This window comes from Felis catus, chromosome C1 (genome assembly GCF_018350175.1).
Source record: "Felis catus isolate Fca126 chromosome C1, F.catus_Fca126_mat1.0, whole genome shotgun sequence".
In the NCBI taxonomy this organism is placed as follows: Eukaryota; Metazoa; Chordata; class Mammalia; order Carnivora; family Felidae; genus Felis; species Felis catus.
This window is the reverse complement of record NC_058375.1, coordinates 55,427,809-55,446,484: the sequence shown is the minus strand read 5'-3', so window position 1 is coordinate 55,446,484 and position 18,676 is coordinate 55,427,809. Positions and strand designations below refer to the sequence as shown.

General features: G+C 38.0%; 1 protein-coding gene across 1 annotated transcript in view; it reads left to right on the top strand.

The window, feature by feature from the left end:
- SLC35D1 (solute carrier family 35 member D1) overlaps positions 1–18,676 on the top strand; it is a 50,732-nt gene that overhangs the window by 18,018 nt on the left and 14,038 nt on the right. The window contains exons 9-11 of the mRNA XM_023258808.2: positions 8,932–8,999; positions 10,114–10,192; positions 13,639–13,721. Of these exons, the coding sequence (XP_023114576.1) occupies positions 8,932–8,999; positions 10,114–10,192; positions 13,639–13,721 (230 nt within the window). The remainder of the gene's footprint in view (positions 1–8,931; positions 9,000–10,113; positions 10,193–13,638; positions 13,722–18,676) is intronic.

Here is an 18,676-nt window from a genome sequence, read left to right as displayed (position 1 = left end):
TTCCTTGGAGTGAGAATGGTTATATCTAAGACTCAGGTGAACACTGAAATTATTACATGCTTCTTATTAGGTTAGGGGTGATGAATTGGTGCTTATGTTATCCTGTGTTCATTGTAGACATTGTCAAGTAGTCTTGACGATGCTTCCTTGCTAAAGCCCAGGAATAGCTCTGACTGTTCACCAAGGTAGTGGTTCAGAAAGCCAGAATCAGTTGATTAGAGCTGGGAAAGAAGACAAAAACATCTGATTGTATCCCTAGACTTGGTTTTACTGATTATGTGATGTTAGTGCCTAATCTTACTCCTATACTCCCTTTCTTAATTTCCTTAACCTAAACAACTAGAGAACACATTTTTTTTATTAAACTTTTTTTTCAAATATTCTTATTTAACCGAAAGTCTCATCCAAACCAAATGCCTAATTTTCAGAAATGGTAGGTCCATATAACCCATTTGCCCATTGATTTATGCCACGTACTTTTTATGCCTGTGGTGTGTATTGGCTTGTGGTATTACATTGTACCACCAGCACCTGTAGAACCAGAGACTTCATTCAAAACAGAAGGAAAGCTAAGCATCTTTGTATGTGCAGTCTGTAATCACAGCCATTTGAAGATTGCAGGACTTGTGGAAGGGAGCCCATCGAGCTCTGTGTCACACAGTGACCAAGCAGGTCATTTTGTTCACAGTGGCTCTTTATTAGCTATCTTTGGAGGCAGACATTTTATTTGGTTTTAAATGTCCCTCCCCCCATCCTTGATTAACAAAATATATGTTCACTGTGCCTTCTGTGTTTCCTGTCTTAGGGAGAAGACAAATATGCATGCAAATCTATCACTGAGAGATAACAGTGGTGATGGAAGTATGTGAATTTTGTATAAAGTGTCTGCATTTCATTCTCTGAATTGATTTCTCACAAGAGGCAGATGGAGCAGACTGTTGTCTATATTTGTAATATAGGTAGAGGCTTAGAGAGGTTAAATGACTTTATGATGGACTCACAGAAAATTAATGGCAGATTTAGAATTTAAATGCCCACTTTTTGGCTCAGTGATCAATAACGATAACTATGTGAAGCTATCTAGAAGAAAAAACTCAGAACATGTTACCTTGCCTTTGGTTTTTCTTGGTACTTAACTAACAGAATAGGCACTTAGTAGCTGGATGGTTTGGGGAAAGTTACTTAACATTTCTGGACCCGGAAGTATAATAAGCTCTTAATAAGCAGTAGCTTCAATTGTTTTTTTATGCTATCTTTATGATAGGGAGTAGACTCCATTCTACTATGGTAGTGTTTGGGTCATATTTATCCTACAGCTATACTTTCAAATGGCTGCTGCTTGTTCTGTTGTAGCCAAAGATCCATTCCTGTGGCAAAGCAGAGGAATGCAATAGGCTGCTTCTGCTATAGAGTGGCTTTCTCCAGAGACAGGCCTAGTATTTAGGGAGGGAAAACAATCCTGTGAGAATTGTTTTTCAATTTTTGAATTCTATGTAAATTGAATCATGGTCATGGGATTTATTTTAATATTCTATAGATACAGTTATTATGTTCCCAGAGGGGACTGTACAGTATGTATTTGGGGCATTTTTCCAAATAAAATGTAATGCTCAGTGTAGAAAAATTTGGGCTTGAGTGTATAGACTCAAGCCTACCATGTATTAGCTATGTTACCTAAAGTAAGTTACTCCTCGTCTTCTGGGGATAAGAAGGCTTGGCCTTTCTACCTCACAGGGTTACTTGGGGATCAAATGACATGAGGTATGCAGAAGCATTTTGTAAACTATAAAGCACTCCACAAATATAAGGTAGTACTTGTTTATTGTCACAATTTGTTCCTTCATTTATTAGCAAACCTGAACTAAATTGTCTTCAGCACAGTACCCGCAGGCCAACTGTGGGACCTGGCACATGATGGGGACTTAGTAGATTTAAAAATACAAAATGAAACCAGAAGAAATGTTTAGAGCTAAAGGAGGGAAGGAGCTCAGGTATATAGAGAGTTTTATTTGAAGCCTTTGCCAAATAACTGATTTCTTTCCACTCCTAGGTCACTGACAAAAAAAATTAAGGTGCACCTGGGTGGCTCAGTCGGTTAAGCATCTGACTTAGGCTCAGGCCATGATCTCACAGGCTGTGAGTTCGAGCCCCGCATCGGGCTCTGTGCTGACAGCTCAGGGCCTGGAGCCTGCTTCGGATTCATGTATCTCCCGCTCTCTCTGCCCCACCACTGCTCATGTTCTGTCTCTCTCTCCTTCAAAAATAAGCATTAAAATTTTTTTTAATTAAAAAAAAAATAGAAATGATGTTTACGTATGAAAACTGACATCATTTATTGAATGAGATGGACCTCCTTCATATCAGTCATTGTATCCATAATTATCTTTAATTCTGATAACAACTCTACAAGAGAGCCTTGTAGAGTTATTTCTCTTATTATACGTGCAGAAACTAAGGTTCAGAGAATCCTCATGGTCCATCACACCAGCTTATTCTCTTAGTGACTTTGGAGTAAAAGAGTAGCTTATCTAGGAAAGGAGGATAATTTAGAGTTGAGGAAAGTTCTTAGGCCTGAGATTTCTTTCTTCTTTTCTTTTCCTTTCTTTTCTTTTCTTTTTTTTTTCTTTTCTTTTCAGAGAGAGAGAGAGAGAGAGAGGATACGTACGAGTGGGCAAGAGGGGCAAAGGGAGAGAGAGAGAAAATGAGAGAGAGAGAACTTCTGTGCTGACTGTGGAGCCTGATGCAGGGCTCAGTTCCTCAACCCTGGGATCTTGACCTGAGCTGAAATCAAGAGTTGGACGCTCAACTGACTGAGCCAACCAGGTGCCCCAGACCTGATATTTCTTTTATGTGTTTCAGTTTGAAGTAAAGTCTCTCCTTATGAAGCTGATCTAACACTCATGTTAGAGTTGGAAGAAACCTTAATATGCACCCAGTTTAACTTCCCTCGCAGAAGCTAATGCTGGCATAATGAAACAGTGGTGAGGTGGTGCAAGATACTGGGCTTCGGAATCCTGGTGTGCTGCTTTTTTTTAGGTACAGTGGCTTCTGTACCAATAACCCTCCCAAAGATACTTCTTCCGTGCCCACCTGCTGGTTTTCTGGGTTATGCCTTTCTCTTCAAAAAAAGAGAAACTAAACTCGGTGCAAAAACTAACGAGTTATAGGCCAGTAAAATGACTTTTTCCATTTTAAGAAAATTTAAAATTATATAGATTTAATCTGAAACTTTAAATCTAGCAGCGTGTACAGGTAGTATGTGGGTGTATTAAATGTTTTTCTTTTCCCATGGTTTTTTTTTTTTTTTTTTGAGAGAGAGAGCATGAGCAGGGGAGGGGCAGAGAGGGGGAGACACAGAGAGAGAGAAAGAGAGAAAGAAAGAGAAAGAAAGAAAAGAAAGAGAAAGAAAATCTCAAGCAGGCTCCATGCTCAGTGCAGAGCCTGATGTGGGGCGATGTCATGACCAGACCATGAGAGCATGACCTAAGCCAAAATCAAGAGTCAGACACTTAACCGACTGAGCTACCCAGGTGCTTAGATGTGTGGGTGTATTAACAAGTAAAGTCTAACTCATCTGCCAGTAGAAAATGATACTAAGCCAGAGATCATGGATGTTTAATCCACCTCAGCTATTTGTACCTAACACTTCTAAATGCTTGGGGCTAGGGAGAAGTGACATATGACATAGTTTCTGCTCTCAAGGAATTTATAGTCTTGCTGGTAGAGGCTGGTCTCCTGAGTCCTCCCAGCCTGTACTTTATTGTGTTTTAATGGTTTTTCATCAGAGAGGAGGGTGTGTTTACAGGTATGAAAGTGCATAGAATGAGACTATGTATGACTTCTTTCATTTATTCTTCATCATTTTACAGTTATGGAACATCTATTTGCTATCACTTTGTTAAGCACTGTGGATACAGAGATAAACCATGAAGGCATTCAAAGTGTCTGGATAGATGATCATGAATATACAAATAGGCACATACATACATGTACTTAGTCACGTACATGCAGTGTCAGTGATAAAAGTAGCACTTTGTGTTCTTGACAGTTTGGCAAGAAGGAGCCTGATATGGATGCAGGTTTTTGTGCAGAGCTTCCCAGTGGAGGCGTCATATGAGATAGGTTTATAATTCGAGTCAGTAATTGAATTTGGTCTTTTGCTTCTAGCCAGGATGGCATAACAGGGACGGGATTTACCTTTCTGCCTGAGCCTACTAGAATACCAAACATATATGAAAAATGTTTTTCAAACATTGGACAACAGGTGGTAAAGGATTGTGGAGAGAAAAAGGATGAGAAAAGAAGTACATAAAAAAAGACCCAAATGAAATTTTAAGGAAAAATATAATAACCTGAATTGAAAAATAAAGTAGAAGGTATTAAACAGCAGATTAGGCAGTACAGAAGAAAAGATCAGTGAATTAAAGAAATAGCAATAGAAACTATCCAAGATGAAACACATGGAGAAAAAAGGACTGGAAAACAAATGAACAGATTACTAGTGACGTGCAGGGTAATATCAAGAGATCTATGGTATGTGTAACTGTAGTCCTGAAGAAGAGGGTGGGTAGAAAAACTTTTTGAAGAATTAATGGCAGATGTCTTTCCCAATTTGATGAAAACTAAATCTACACATACAAGAAGCTCAACACAAACTATAGTATAGTAAACACAAAGTATAGTAAATAAAAAGGAAACTATACCATAAAGAGGGACATTTCATAATGCTGAAAGAGTTAATATATCAAGTAGACATAACTGTCCTGCATATGAATGTGCTTAATGAGAAAGCCTCAAAATATCTGAAGCAAAAACTGATAAAACAGAAAGAATAAGTACATTATTGACAATTATAGTTGGAGATTTTAACACTCCTCTTTCAGTAATTGATAAAACAACTAAACTGAAAGCCATTAAGGCTATAGAACACTTGAACAATACCATCAACTAATTTGACCTAATTGACATTTACAGAACATTCGACTCAAAAACAACAGAATATACATTCTTTTCAAGTGCACATGGAACATATACCAAGCTAAACTATATTCTGAGCCATAAAATGATTATTAATAGCTTTAAATAATTGAAATCATAGAAAGTCTGTTCCCTGGTCAGAACAGAATTAAACTAGAAATTAATAACATAAAGATATATGGAAATATCTTCAAATGTTTGGAAATAAACACTTCTAAATAACACATGGATCAAAGAAAAAAATCATGAAGAAAATAAAACATTTCAAACTGAATGAAAATTAAAACACAACATAGTAGGGGCACCTGGGTGGCTCAGTTGGTTAAGCATCCGACCTCGACTCAGGTCATGCATGATCTCATGGTTTGTGAGTTCGAGCCCTGCGCTGGGCTCTGTGCTGACAGCTTGGAGCCTGGAACCTGCTTCAGATTCTGTGTCTCCTTCTCTCTCTGGTCTTCCGCCACTCACAGTCTGTCTCTCTCAAAAACGAATAAACATTAAAAATTTTTAAGACATAACATAGGAAAACTTATGGGATGCTGCTAAAGTGGTGCTTAGAGGTGAATCCATAGAATTAAATGCATATATTAGAAAAGAAGAAAGGTCTAAAATCAGTGGCCTAAGCCTTTCCCTTTAGAAACTAGAAAAAAATAAGAGCAAATTAAACCCAAAGTAAATACAAGGAAGGTAAGAGCAGAAATCAGTGAAATAGAAAACAGAAAAGCAATAGAGAAAAATCAGTGAACCTAAAACCTGGAGGCCAATGAAAGTTCAGTAAAATTGCTCAACCATAGCCAGTTGATCAGGGCAAAAAGTGAGAATGCACAAATTATCAATATAGGGAATGAAGGAGTGATATCATTACAGAGCTTGCATGTACTAAAGGTATAATGGAATATTAGGAACAACATTATGCCATAAACTCAAAAACTAAGATGAAATGAACAAACTCTTTAAAAAGACAAACTACCAAAGCTCACTCAAGAAGAAGTAGATAATTGGGGCGCCTGGGTGGCGCAGTCGGTTAAGCGTCCGACTTCAGCCAGGTCACGATCTCGCGGTCCGTGAGTTCGAGCCCCGCGTCGGGCTCTGGGCTGATGGCTCAGAGCCTGGAGCCTGTTTCTGATTCTGTGTCTCCCTCTCTCTCTGCCCCCCCCCCCCCCCATTCATGCTCTGTCTCTCTCTGTCCCAAAAATAAAATAAAACGTTGAAAAAAAAAATTAAAAAAAAAAAAGAAGTAGATAACATGAATAGCCCTATTCTACTAAATAATTAAAAAGCTCTACTTAATTAAAATAATTAGAAGCTATTTAGCTTCTATTTATGAGGCTATTTAGCTCTATTTCTCTTAAAGAAACTGAATTTTGGTTAACCTTCCCAAAAGGAAAACTCTAGGCCTTGAATTAATTAATTAAGGGGGCTTAATTAATTAATGGGGCTATTTAGCTCTATTTCTATTAAGAAATTGAATTTTAGTTAAAAACTTTCCCAAAAGGAAAACTCTGGGCCTTGAATCTGGAACAGATTGTCTCTCACAGCCCTCAGAAGGAGCCATCCCTGCTGGCACCTTGATCTTGACTTCCAGCCTCCAGAGTGTGACACAAGTTTCTGTTGTTCAAGTCACTCAATTGGTGGAACTTTATTTATAGCAGCCCTAGTATAGACTTAAATGTAGAGTTAAAACTTAAAACTTGAAGAAAATATAGGAGAAAATCTCTGTGAAAATCTCAGCTTCATAGGAAAGTCATAAAAAGCAAGAATTGTAAAAGATAAAAATAAGTTAGACTACATCAAAATTAAATTTTTTTGTTTTTTAAGGCATCGTTAAAGAAATAAAAAGGCAAGCCACAGACTTGGAGGATATATTTGCACAACCATGTATATAATATATAATAATCATATATAATATGTAATTTTTTAGAAAATACACAGTCATATATATGATAATCATATATATGTGTGATTTTTATATATATAAAAAATTAAGAACTTGTATCCAGAATATATGAAAAATAACAACTCAGTAATAAGACAAATAGATAAATTTGGGAGATTTGGACAGACATTTCACCAGAGAAGCAATACTGATGGCAAATAAACACATTAAAATATGCTCAGTCAGGGCACCTGACTGGCTCAGTCAGTAGAGCATGTGACTCTTGATCTTGGGGTTATGAGTGTGAGCCCACCATTGGGTACAGAGATTACTTTAAAATCTTTTTTAAAAAACTTAAAAAAAATAAAATATGCTCAACCTCATCAATCATTAGAAAAAATATGCTCCACTTCGTTAATCATTAGAAAAATGCAAGTTAATGTTATAGTGAGATACTATTTACTTATAGTACAGTGGTCTCATACAGTTCCAAGTGCTGATGAGAAGGTAAAGCAATAGGAACTCTCATAGAGTGCTGGTGGGAGTACAAGATAGTATAGTTATTTCATCAGTTTCTTAGAAAGTTAAAGATACATTTACTGAAAGAACCAGCCAACCCATTTTCTAGATATCTACCTGAGAAAAATAAAAATGTCCACAGAGATTTGTATTCAAAGGCCCATTATAGCTTTATTAATAACAAGTCATGAAAACAACCTAAATATTTATTAACTGGTGACTAAACAGATTGTGGTATAGTCATAAGATGGAATACTAATCAGTAATAAAAATAAATGTAACAAAAATGATGCAACAGCATAAGTGATTCTCAAAAGCATTATACCAAGTGAAAAGCCAGACATAGAGTACATGCTGTGCAATCCCATTTGTAGGAAATTGTTGAAGAACAAAACTCTAGTAACAGACAATAGATCAGACGTCGCCATAAGTTATAATCAGAGGTTGTAAGTTTGGGAGGGGATCACCACTTAAAAGTGGTTGATTTTATTTTTTGCATATTATGCCTCAACAAAGAAAGAACCTTGAACAAATTGAATGTCTACTGTTTGCTGTGTTAGGAATTTGCTTAGGTAGATGTGATGTGGGTCCTCCTGCAGGAAGCTATAGACACTGTGTAGAAAGACTTGCAGTTTGGAGAGAAAGAGAGTCCTAGAGGGAAGTACTGCTGGGGCAGAGGAGAGAGTTCTTATCAGGAAGGCTCCATATAGTGGCTGCTTGCATTTTAGTTTGATCTGTCAACAGGAGTCAGGAGAGTGTTGAGAAGGACATTCTAAGCAAAGGCACCTGAGTGTGAAAATGCATGTTACATTTTATAAACAATGAAGAACCTCGTATTGCTGGAGCTTGGAGCTATGAGATTTATGTTGAAGTGACAAGAATTGAAGCTGATTGGGTTGGCAGAAAGATGAAAGGTGGAATGTTTATCGTATTTGCTTAACAAACTGATATTGTAAGAGACATTATGTACTTTAGAGGGAAACCTTCCCTCTTGGTTGAGAGATGAGGTGATCACTACACCGTTTTATTTCTCTTCACTCCTTTGCTTTTAGCTTAAAAACAAAACAGCAACAAAACCTTGCTTTTACCATCAGCTGTTTTAAAATAGTAATTCACCCTGCATAGACCTCAGCCAAATTTGTGTAACTAACGCTGTATTTGAGTTTTCACATGTTGTAGGAAAGAAGTATGTTTCAGTGTTTGAGAAAGTCTTTCATACTAGCTATCTGGGAGAGCTGCTCAGATTAGCCAGATCTCAGATACGGCCTCTGCCTTCAAGCAAATGTCCATTTCTTTGAACCAACAGGGAGAAGTACAAGACCTTCCTCACATTACATTTTAGAAAGGAGGAAACCTTCTGAAACTGCTTTTTTGGTTCAGCTCCATATATGTCAAATTCTTAAACATCACTCTCTATCCCTTGAGTGATGAAGGGAAATGTATATGTGTGTGTGGTGGGAGCAACATAGGATTTTTTTCCATGGGATTTTGATTAAAGAATAGGACAGCTGATTTTGAGGGCTTGCTCTACAATCTGATACTTTTCTTGTGTATTACAGGCAATGGATTTTGAAGGCTGGGCCGACACCCTCTTTCTTCTGCAGTTCACTCTCTCTTGTGTGATGGGGTAAGCCTTTGTTTCTTGTTAGCAGATAGTTATCCTAGAGAAGTTTGTTCTGGGATCCTTTTGCTTCACTCCTCAGTATACTGTTCTGTGTCTTGAATGTATCAGCACAGGATAATTAAACTTCCAGATTCAGGTGGTTTCACAGCCCTTGGGAACGTGCCCTTAGAGGCTACTAAACTGATCCCAGAGTCATACTCAGAAGGATGGAGACAAGAAACAAATACTTATCAAATAACCTAGTATGTGATAAGCACCATTATATTTCAAAAGGCATTGTTTTATTTCTATATTAACCACAGGGCACATGTTTCCGTCTACCTACCTATGAGAAAGTAGGCTCAGAACTCAAGTAAATTGTCTAAATTTGCACAGTTAGCAGGTGGCAGTGGCAGCCTTTGAATTGGGGGCTGTCTGACTCTCTCCACCAGGTTATCTTCCTCTCAGAAGAGTGTATGTGGAAAATAAGAGGGTATCTGCTAATGTGCCTCTTCTCTTCACCTTTGTATTTCCCTAATGAATTTTTTCCTTGGCCAGTTTAGTTGGTGTTTATGACTAGATTTGGCACAGGCTAGGTACATGATGAGCAAGTGCTTCAAAATAAAATTGACATGGTGCATTGGTACTCCAGCTTGGAAGCCTTGTAAATCTGGCCGTTCCAACTGCTGGGGCACTTAGTTGTTAAGTGAACCTGTAGCCCCTCTTAAGGTAGTGCTGATTCGGGTTTCTTCCATCTTTAAGAATCTCTGTTGCCTCCTGGTCCAGGGGTCATATTGTCTCATGGGAGGTGCACACCTGACTTGTGGTCTGTGAGCTCAGCTTTCTATCTGGGTTATGTGACTTAGTGGGAATATAATATAAAAAGAGTATTCAGGATTAGCAACGGTGGTTTCAAGGGTTTGGTGAGGGTAGCTGGGGAAAACACCTGGTCAACAAATGGACATGTGTTTCTTTTTAGTGAAATTTTTAAAATCTAAAGCTGCAGTACATGCAGGGGCAAGGTGGGGAAAGCTCATAGTGACTACAATGTGCTAGCATGGCCAACACTGTTTCTGTTGGCTAGAGATTGCTATAAAGTAAGCAACTGGCTCTTACACCTCTTCCTTCTTCATTCCAGGTTTATCTTGATGTATGCCACAGTACTCTGCACGCAGTATAATTCTGCTCTTACAACTACAATAGTTGGCTGTATTAAGGTGAGTTGAAAAAAATACTGTTAGCTTTTGGGTACCTGCTTTATTTGAAAGTTGTTACTCTAAGTCTCTCTGTGGTCTTAAGCCCCTATAATCCTTTTTTTGTCTGACAGAATGTCTTGGTTTGGCAGATTGTGGTGATGGTTTCTAAAATGATCTTTAAGAACTCAAGGGGGTATAATCTCCACTTTCAGGCAACTTGGCTCTGAGGAGTATGGGAAAAGAAGAATGTGTTATCTTAGTGTAGAGGAAGTGGAATTAGGCTTGTTTCAGACAGGGTAGGTAACTAGCTTGGTAGTGATAGGCTTGTCCCTGTAACCCCCATGAAAACTGTTCTGTTCTCTGCCTTACTCAGTTCTGGCTGTTATAGGGAAAGGGTGCCTGCCAGAAATTAATCAAGGGATTTTTCCAGTGCATGAGCCAGACCTTAAATGGCCCAACTTTTAAAAGCTGTGTCTGACATTTCCAGTGATGTCATTTCCTCCAGATCCCTTTTATTTGAGGGAGGCTCATTTGTCTTCAGCCAGGAGAGCCAAGTTGACTTGAATATTGAGCTGAAGTTAGTGGCTTGAAGCCTGAGGCCTGTTTCATCTGATTTTGTGCTTCTAGTGCTTTAATCTCCAAGACCACAGCATGCCAGATTTCCAAATGAATTAGCGGTGTAGGCTTGCTTTCTAAAAAAGGTGTAAGACAGAGCTGGGGGGGGGGGGGGGGGGAATAAGACAGAGAGGTAGGCCCTTGATCATTTGGGGAAAAGAATAGTTGCCCTTGGGACTTCCTTTCTGATTCCCCATTTGTCAATAGTGAGGGAAGGGATTGCACAATAAAGTTTTCACTGCTCTGCTATGTTTCCCTTTATATCTCCATGGAGTGGTGTCCCCTTGCCCTCACTTTGGAAACTAGATTTGGGTTAAAATTTCAGAAGGTCTGTGACTTCAAATCATGGAATTGGGAGTGTTTGGTGTAATTAAAATTCTAAATTCAGCTATAACTAGTTAGTTGCATGAATTCCCATGAAAGCCAGAGACCGTTCATCTGCATTCAAAGGCCTAGGCTGCTAAAATAGTTTTAGTTCCTCAAGTTAGCTCTCAGCTCTGTTTTGGTTTTGTAAAGTAAATGGTTCAAGAGCAAAGTGAATGCAGAATAAGAACAGCAAGAACCTGAGAGGCCAGTTGTTGTTACCAGTTTTTAGCCAAAAAGGACAGTGTAGGAAAGTCAGTGTTTCCTTTTTTTTTTTTTTTTTTTTTAAAGATTTTTAATGTCTATTTATTTTTGAGAGAGACAGAGACAGAATGTGAGTGGGTTAGGAGCAGAGAGAGAGGGAGACACAGAATCCGAAGCAGGCTCCAGGCTCTGAGCTGTCAGCACAGAGCCCAACGAGGGGCTCAAACTCACAAGCTGTGAGATCATGACCTGAGCCGAAGTCGGACGCTCAACTGACTGAGCCACCCAGGAGCCCCAGTCAGTGTTTCTTTTTAATAACGAACCTATTTGCTTAAGATTTCTTAGTGTATTTTCTTTTTATTTATCAGCATGGAGTACAAATATAATCACACTCTTATTAACATACAGTCCAGTACCTTTCTTTTGATATTTCCTCCTCCCCACACAACCCTATTAATTTACTCTGTCCCCAAGGGATCAGTTTTACTTCCAAAGTCTAGAGGGAGGGAAAAACTGGACTGTTGGATTAGTTTACAACCGCTGTTGGTCCTCGCTGCCTTGTATCACTGCTGAAGGATGTCTTCCATCTTCAGACGGGAGTGCGCTGCTGCCCTTGCTGGTTCAGAGCCTCATGGGCCACAGGGGAGTTTCTTTCATCAGCCTCCCAGTCACAGCCCTTTTGGCTCAGTCACTGCCCCAAGAGACTGTCAGTATTTCTTGTTTTTCTTAATCATGGTGGGAAGATTATGTAAGTTACTTAGTTAAAAGTGGAAATTCCTGGGCCCACCTCATATCTACTAAATCAGAGGCTCTAAAGTAGAACCTGGAAATCATCATTTTTAACAAGGTTTCCAGGTGATTCTCTGGTAGACTAAAGTTTGAAACTTGCTGTCTTAGTTTTCAGTTACTAGCATAGATTCTTCTGTGCTTGCTAGTAAGTTCTGCTTTGGGGGCATTGCTGTCTTTTCCTGGTTGATTTCGAGCAGCAAGGTTTGGATTCTGAGTCCTTTCCCTATCTGTAGCTCCCTGGGCAATCTATGCAAATTAACCTGCCTTCTCTCTAGGTCTCTGTTCCAAGTGAGATCCTGTTACACATTTTCTCAAGTTGCCTACTGACCTTATTTACTGTTACATGGTATTTATTTTTATTTTTTCCCCTCAAATAATAAGAAAAGCTGTTCTAAGGTAACTTGCTTAGACCTAGAAAAGGTTGACATAATTTTGAATGTTCTCTCAAAGGGCACTCCCATTATACAATTAATTTTGAGGTTTCTTTTTGGTAGTTCTGCTTCCATAGGCCCAATCTAGGAGAGCCCAGGTTCTAAAAATGTTTATGACATTTATCATTTACGACAGCTATAATAGTGGAGAGGGAGGCAGTGACTTATGAATGTGAAAGAGAGAAGGTGAGGAAAGAATTGAATAATAGCTTGAACTTTGGGAAAGTTTATTTCACCTCTGTGGTTTGAAGATAATTGAAAGGAAGACAGAGAAGCAGATGTTTACACCTAGGAGCTTAGGGAATCAGGAGAGGTAATTTTAGGTATGCTACTTTGAGACGACTTTTCATATGTGGTATTTTTTTGTAAGTTTATTTATTCATTTTGAGAGAGACAGAGAGAATATCCCAAGCAGGCTGCTTGCTGTCAGTGCAGAGCCCAGTGTGGGGCTTGATCCCATGAACCTCGAGGTTGTGATCTGAGCCAAAACCAAGAATTGGACACTTAACTGACTCAACTGAAACACGTAGGCGCCCATCATGTGTTTTCTTAAGATACCAAAGAAGCTGCCTCTAAAAACAATGTTGATGTTGGTGAACTGCCTACCATCCCCTTTTTCCTTTTTAGAACAAGAGGGAGAGATGCTTACCTGTGAGGTTTTCCTGTTTTACTTTCCCCTCACAAGTCAATGGTTACCACAATGGGAGGAAGAAGCATTCTTTTCTAAGATTACTAAATGTTCATTATTGTTTTCTACCCCTAGTGTTTCTCTGTTTAGATTTATGTCAGCCTATAACATGGGACAGGGAAAGTGGATAATCTTGTGATAATTGTCAGTGAAAGCATTTAGCTTTTGGAGATTTAGATTGGGAAGAGGTTAATGTCATTGTTTCCTTATTAGTGGCCTTACTCATACTATGCTCATTTTAGGATTGGTGGGTTTTTCTGTTTATCTGATTTTATATTTTAAGGATAGGCATTTGGGCCATTGTGTGGATGAGTTTACATGAATATTGAAAAGCTCATTTAAACCTGTGTAACAGCATATTCTGTTTTTCTTTGTAGAATATATTAATAACTTATATTGGAATGGTCTTTGGTGGAGATTATATTTTCACATGGACGAACTTCATTGGCTTAAATATCAGGTAAGTCAAAAATATTTAAATGTAACCACTTTGACAGGAGGGATTTGGACACTCAAATAGTATCACAGTAAGGGGCTATTTAATTGCAAATTGGTTTCTTTATTAAACATTTATGGAGCACCTACAGTGTATTATATATATTTAATGTCTTCACATAATGCTTTTTAGAAATGGGGATAAAATGGTTCTATATTTTATGCACACACTATTTAAGGAATCTTTTCTGGAAGCTAAACTCCTTCTAGCCTTCAAAGAACAATCCTTTACTTATACTAGATGGTAGTACAGTGTTTTCAAGAAAATTCAGGGCTAAAGAATAGCAGCTCTGTTAGAATTGCTTTATATGTGTCTGACCTTAGACATATCACTGGATTCCTTTAGACTTTATCAGTGGTGAGGGTGACTTGTATGAAAGACCTTTTTCAGTTCCAGAATTGATTCCATGGCTTTAAATACTGTCTATGTGCTTGAAAATTCTCAAATTTGTATTTGGGCCAGACCTCTGTCTTCAACTCCAACTTCTATGTCTAACAGGCCACTTGACATCTCTAGCTAACATGTCCAAACCTGAAGTCCCTATTATTTTCTCGAAAGTGTGCTCCACCCATAGCCTCTGTATATCAGCTGATGCACACTCTGTCCTTCTAGCCTCTCAGTTCCAAAACCCTGGAGTCATTCTTGACCCTTCAATCTTCTACCCAGTATCCAGTGTGTTCACAAATTCTCTTGGCTCTACCTTCAGAATAGATCCAGAAAACAGTCACTTTTCATCTGCATTGCTCCCAGCATCATCTAAGCCACCAATCTAGCATCTCTTGCCTAGTTTACTGCCTAGTCTTCTCCACTTGCATGGTTAACTCCTTTATGCCTGTAAGTTTTTGCTCAATTGTTACCTTCTCATGGAAGTCTACCCTGACCACCTTGTTTAAAACTACAACCTGCTCTTCCCCTTCTGATGCTGTGTTTTAAACCCTCTTATTCTATTTTTCTATTTATCTTTTCCAGAGCTCTTAATCTCCTTTAATATACTATAAAATTTGCTTATTTATTGCCTATTTTCTGTCTCTCCTGTTAGAATGTAAGTTCCATGGGGGCAGGGATCTCTGCCTATGTAGTTCTCTCATTTCTCAAACTCCTAGAATGAATCCTGCTATTGCTTAATAAGTGTTTGATGAATCCTATGTGGATTGGTGAAAAAGCACTTTGGAAACTATAAAGCTCTCTAATAGAATATGGGAGTGTCATCTCTTTAATTTACAGCAAATTATATAACCTGTCTGGGCTCTTATTTCTTCAGTATAAACAACTTTTGATAATACCTATTCTACCCTGTTCTACCTTCTTTATGAATCAACATGAAAATTTAATACTAATACTGGTAATAGGTTAGTAACTCATTGTTACCCCTTCCCTGACATTTATTTGCCACTATAGTTATTTATCTTTTAAAGGAAAAGTCATTCATTATTTGTGGGGGTAGGAGTTGGGGGTCGTGGTGGGTGTAATGTGTACTTGAGGATTGTATATTATGGAAGGAAGTTGAGTAGTTCAGTCTTAGACCTTATTTGGAGTTATACTTCTGATGCTTCCTCTCTGTGTGACTTTGAGTTGTTTATCTTTTCTGAGCTTCAGTTTTCTTAGGTGCTAGGGATGAAAATACCCATATCTCTTGGGGCACTTGGGTGGCTCAGTTGGTTAAACAAACGACTCTTGATCTCAGCTCAGGTCTTGATCTCATGGTGGTGAGTTCAAGCTCCGCACTAGTCTCCATGCTGGGTGTGGAGCCTCCTTAGTTAAAAAAAAAAAAAAAAAAAAGAAAAAGAAAAAGAAAATACCTCCTTAGACTTGTTAGAATGAGATAATCTAATATAAAGTACCTAACTCACTGCTTGACATCTGTGTTTAGTAAATACCAGTTTCTTTCATTAATATTCATGAGAAGGGGCCAGGATGTAAGAAACAACTTGTTGGAACAGTTCTGACTTGGAATGTGATCTGCGTTTCATTCACTTCTAACAATTTGGATTAAAGAATCTTTTTAGCACTGTATAGACCTGAGTCAGAGATGCCTTGATTTTTGTTTTGTTAGCTTCAAATAAATAATCTTAACAACCAAAATGAAGTAAAAGCTTCTGTTTGCATTTTCAGATCTCTGCAGTTCAAATTGCTTTTGAGATGATAAAAGTATCTTATAAGAAAACTTAGGTATCTTTTTTTTTTCCACATTGTAGGCTATTAAAAGTGTCTGAGTATGTTGGAATGTTCTAACATTTGCCAATCTAAGGTAGATCAAAAGCAACATCTTGAAAATTCTTCCAGTAGAGTTTCGTTTTGTGTTGGGTAGTGCATTTTAGTTCTGGTTACACAGTACCATTTTGCTAGCAAGGATCTTTGGTAATGATAATCATGATGACTGTCATTGGTACTCTGGCCCTAGGTAGTATTTTTAATAATTTTTAATTGCTTTCACATTTTATTACAAATTTTACATATCCTATCTCTTCAGTCTCTTTTATTACAAGGCTAGGGAGAATAATTGATGTACTTAGCCAGCCAAATTAGTTGCAGAGTTGGAATTAAACCCATGTGAATTTCTGTTCAAATGCTGTTTTTCATTATAGTGTGCTTTTTACCTTTTGTAGAGGAAAGCTCTACAAAACTAATTTTTTTCACTTTTTCTCTTTAAAATGAAAATTATAGTTTTATTATTTACTTTTTTTTTGAGTTCTTCTTGGAAAAGAACTGTGGACATGTCAAGCTGTGGACATTATTTTTTAAATGCAAAAACCAAACTTAAAGTGGCTGTCAGATTCACTTTGATCAAAATGGTGTCAGTCCATCTTTGGTGGACTGCACTTTGAAGGAAATCATTAATTGAACATATTCTTTTGTTTTCTTGTGTGTGTGTGTGTGTGTGTGTGTGTGTGTGTGTGTGTGTGACTCATTTACTGTTTATTGAGTGCCATTAACCATTACATGATTTTTAATTTAAAAAAAGGTAGGGAATTCACACATTCTTGTAACCCATTTTCTTATTCCACATTTTAGCCAAAAATATTTCACAGAGAAGTTGAAAGAATTTTACAACATCATCATATATTTATTACCTGAATTATACAATGAAAATTCTACTATGCTTATGCTTTATTACATATCTATAATTGAACTATATTCTTCAAAGATTCTGTGATTAGACCCAGATACATTTAGCTTTCCTCTACCCTGCCTAGTTTCTTTGTTGTTTTAAGAAGAGTTTAAATAGCCTTCTCTGGTGTGATTCAAATGCAAGAAGCAGGAGGTTTGCACTGGTAGCTACTTATTAGGCTTCATCCAAATTGATTCTGGGATTTAGGCGGCACTTTTTTAAATAGGTCTCTGTTGAGAGCCTGCCTGTCTTCAACTCTCCTAAATGCTTTTTCTCCAGCAGCCACTTACTGAGTGCTCACCAAGCCCCAAAGGCAGCGGAGAAGGGAGGGAATGATTAGTGAAGGGTGGTGACAAGAGCCTGCTTCTGTACTTACTTTCCATCTGTTGGCTGGAGTTGGCCTGTGGGTTTGGCCTAATGTAGCCTTTCCAGATAATGACATCATCATCTTCATAACTGCCCAGGCTAGAATTCCTAGAGTCTCTGGGACTCATCTTTGTGATTTTTTTTTCTTCCATTTTAAAAAGTTGTTATATGATTTGAATACAGTGAAATTCACCCCTTTTAGTTTACAGTTCTGTGAGTTTTGATAAGTGGATACAGCAGTCCTGTAACTACCACCACCACATTCAAGATATAAAACAATTGTATTGCCTCTAAAATCTCCCCATGTCCCTTTGCATTGAACCTCTCCCACTACCCTCAGTCTCTGACAAAGATCTGTTTTCATCTGTGTAGTATCCAGATTGTCATGGAAAGGTAGCTTTTGGTCTGACTTCTTTTCACATCAGATACTGCATTTGAGATTCTGTGTTGCACTCTGAGATTCTGTGTTGTTACATGTATCAGTAGTTTGTAACTTTTTATTGTTGAGTATATTCTGTTATGGATATATCACAGTTCTTTATCGATTGGCCAACTGAAAGACTGAAAGACATTTGGGTAGTTTCCAATTTTTAACCATTCTGTATTAGCTGTTAAAATACTTGCTTAAAAGTTTGTTTGTGAACATAAGTTTTCATTTCACTTGGGTAAATACCTAGGAGTGGAATTCCTGGTTTGTCTGGTAAGTGTTATGTTTCATTTCCTAAGAAATTGTCGAACTATTTTCAAAAATGTCTGTAACATTTTGCATATCCCTCAGCCATGTATGATGCACTATGCTGGTTGCTCCATATCCCAGCCCTTGGTATTCTAGACATTCTAATAGATCTGTAGTGGTTTCTCATTGTGGTTTTACGTGCTGTAGTGTGTAGTGATTCATGATGTTGAACATCTTTTCATGTGTTTATTTTCCATCTGTATATATTCTTTGGTAAAGTGGCTGTTCAGATGTTTTGCCCATTAAAAAAAATTTTTTTTTTTAACGTTTTACTTATTTTTGAGACAGGGAGAGACAGAGCATGAACAGGGGAGGGTCAGAGAGAGGGAGACACAGAATCTGAAACAGACTCCAGGCTCTGAGCAAGCTGTCAGCACAGAGCCCGATGCGGGGCTTGAACTCACGGACCGCGAGATCATGACCTGAGCCGAAGTCGGCCGCTTAACCGACTGAGCCACCCAGGCGCCCCTGTTTTACCCATTTTTTAAAAATTGGGTTGTTTTTTTGTTTTTTGAAGATTTTATTTTTAAGTAATTTCTGCACCCAACATGGGACTTGAACCTGCAACCTCGAGATCAAGAGTCATGAGCTCTACTGACTAAGCCAGCCAGGCACCCTTTGTTTTCTTAAATTTTCAGAGTTCTTTATTTATTATGGATACAAGTCTTTTATCAGATATGTGATGTACAAGTATTACTTCCCAGTCTG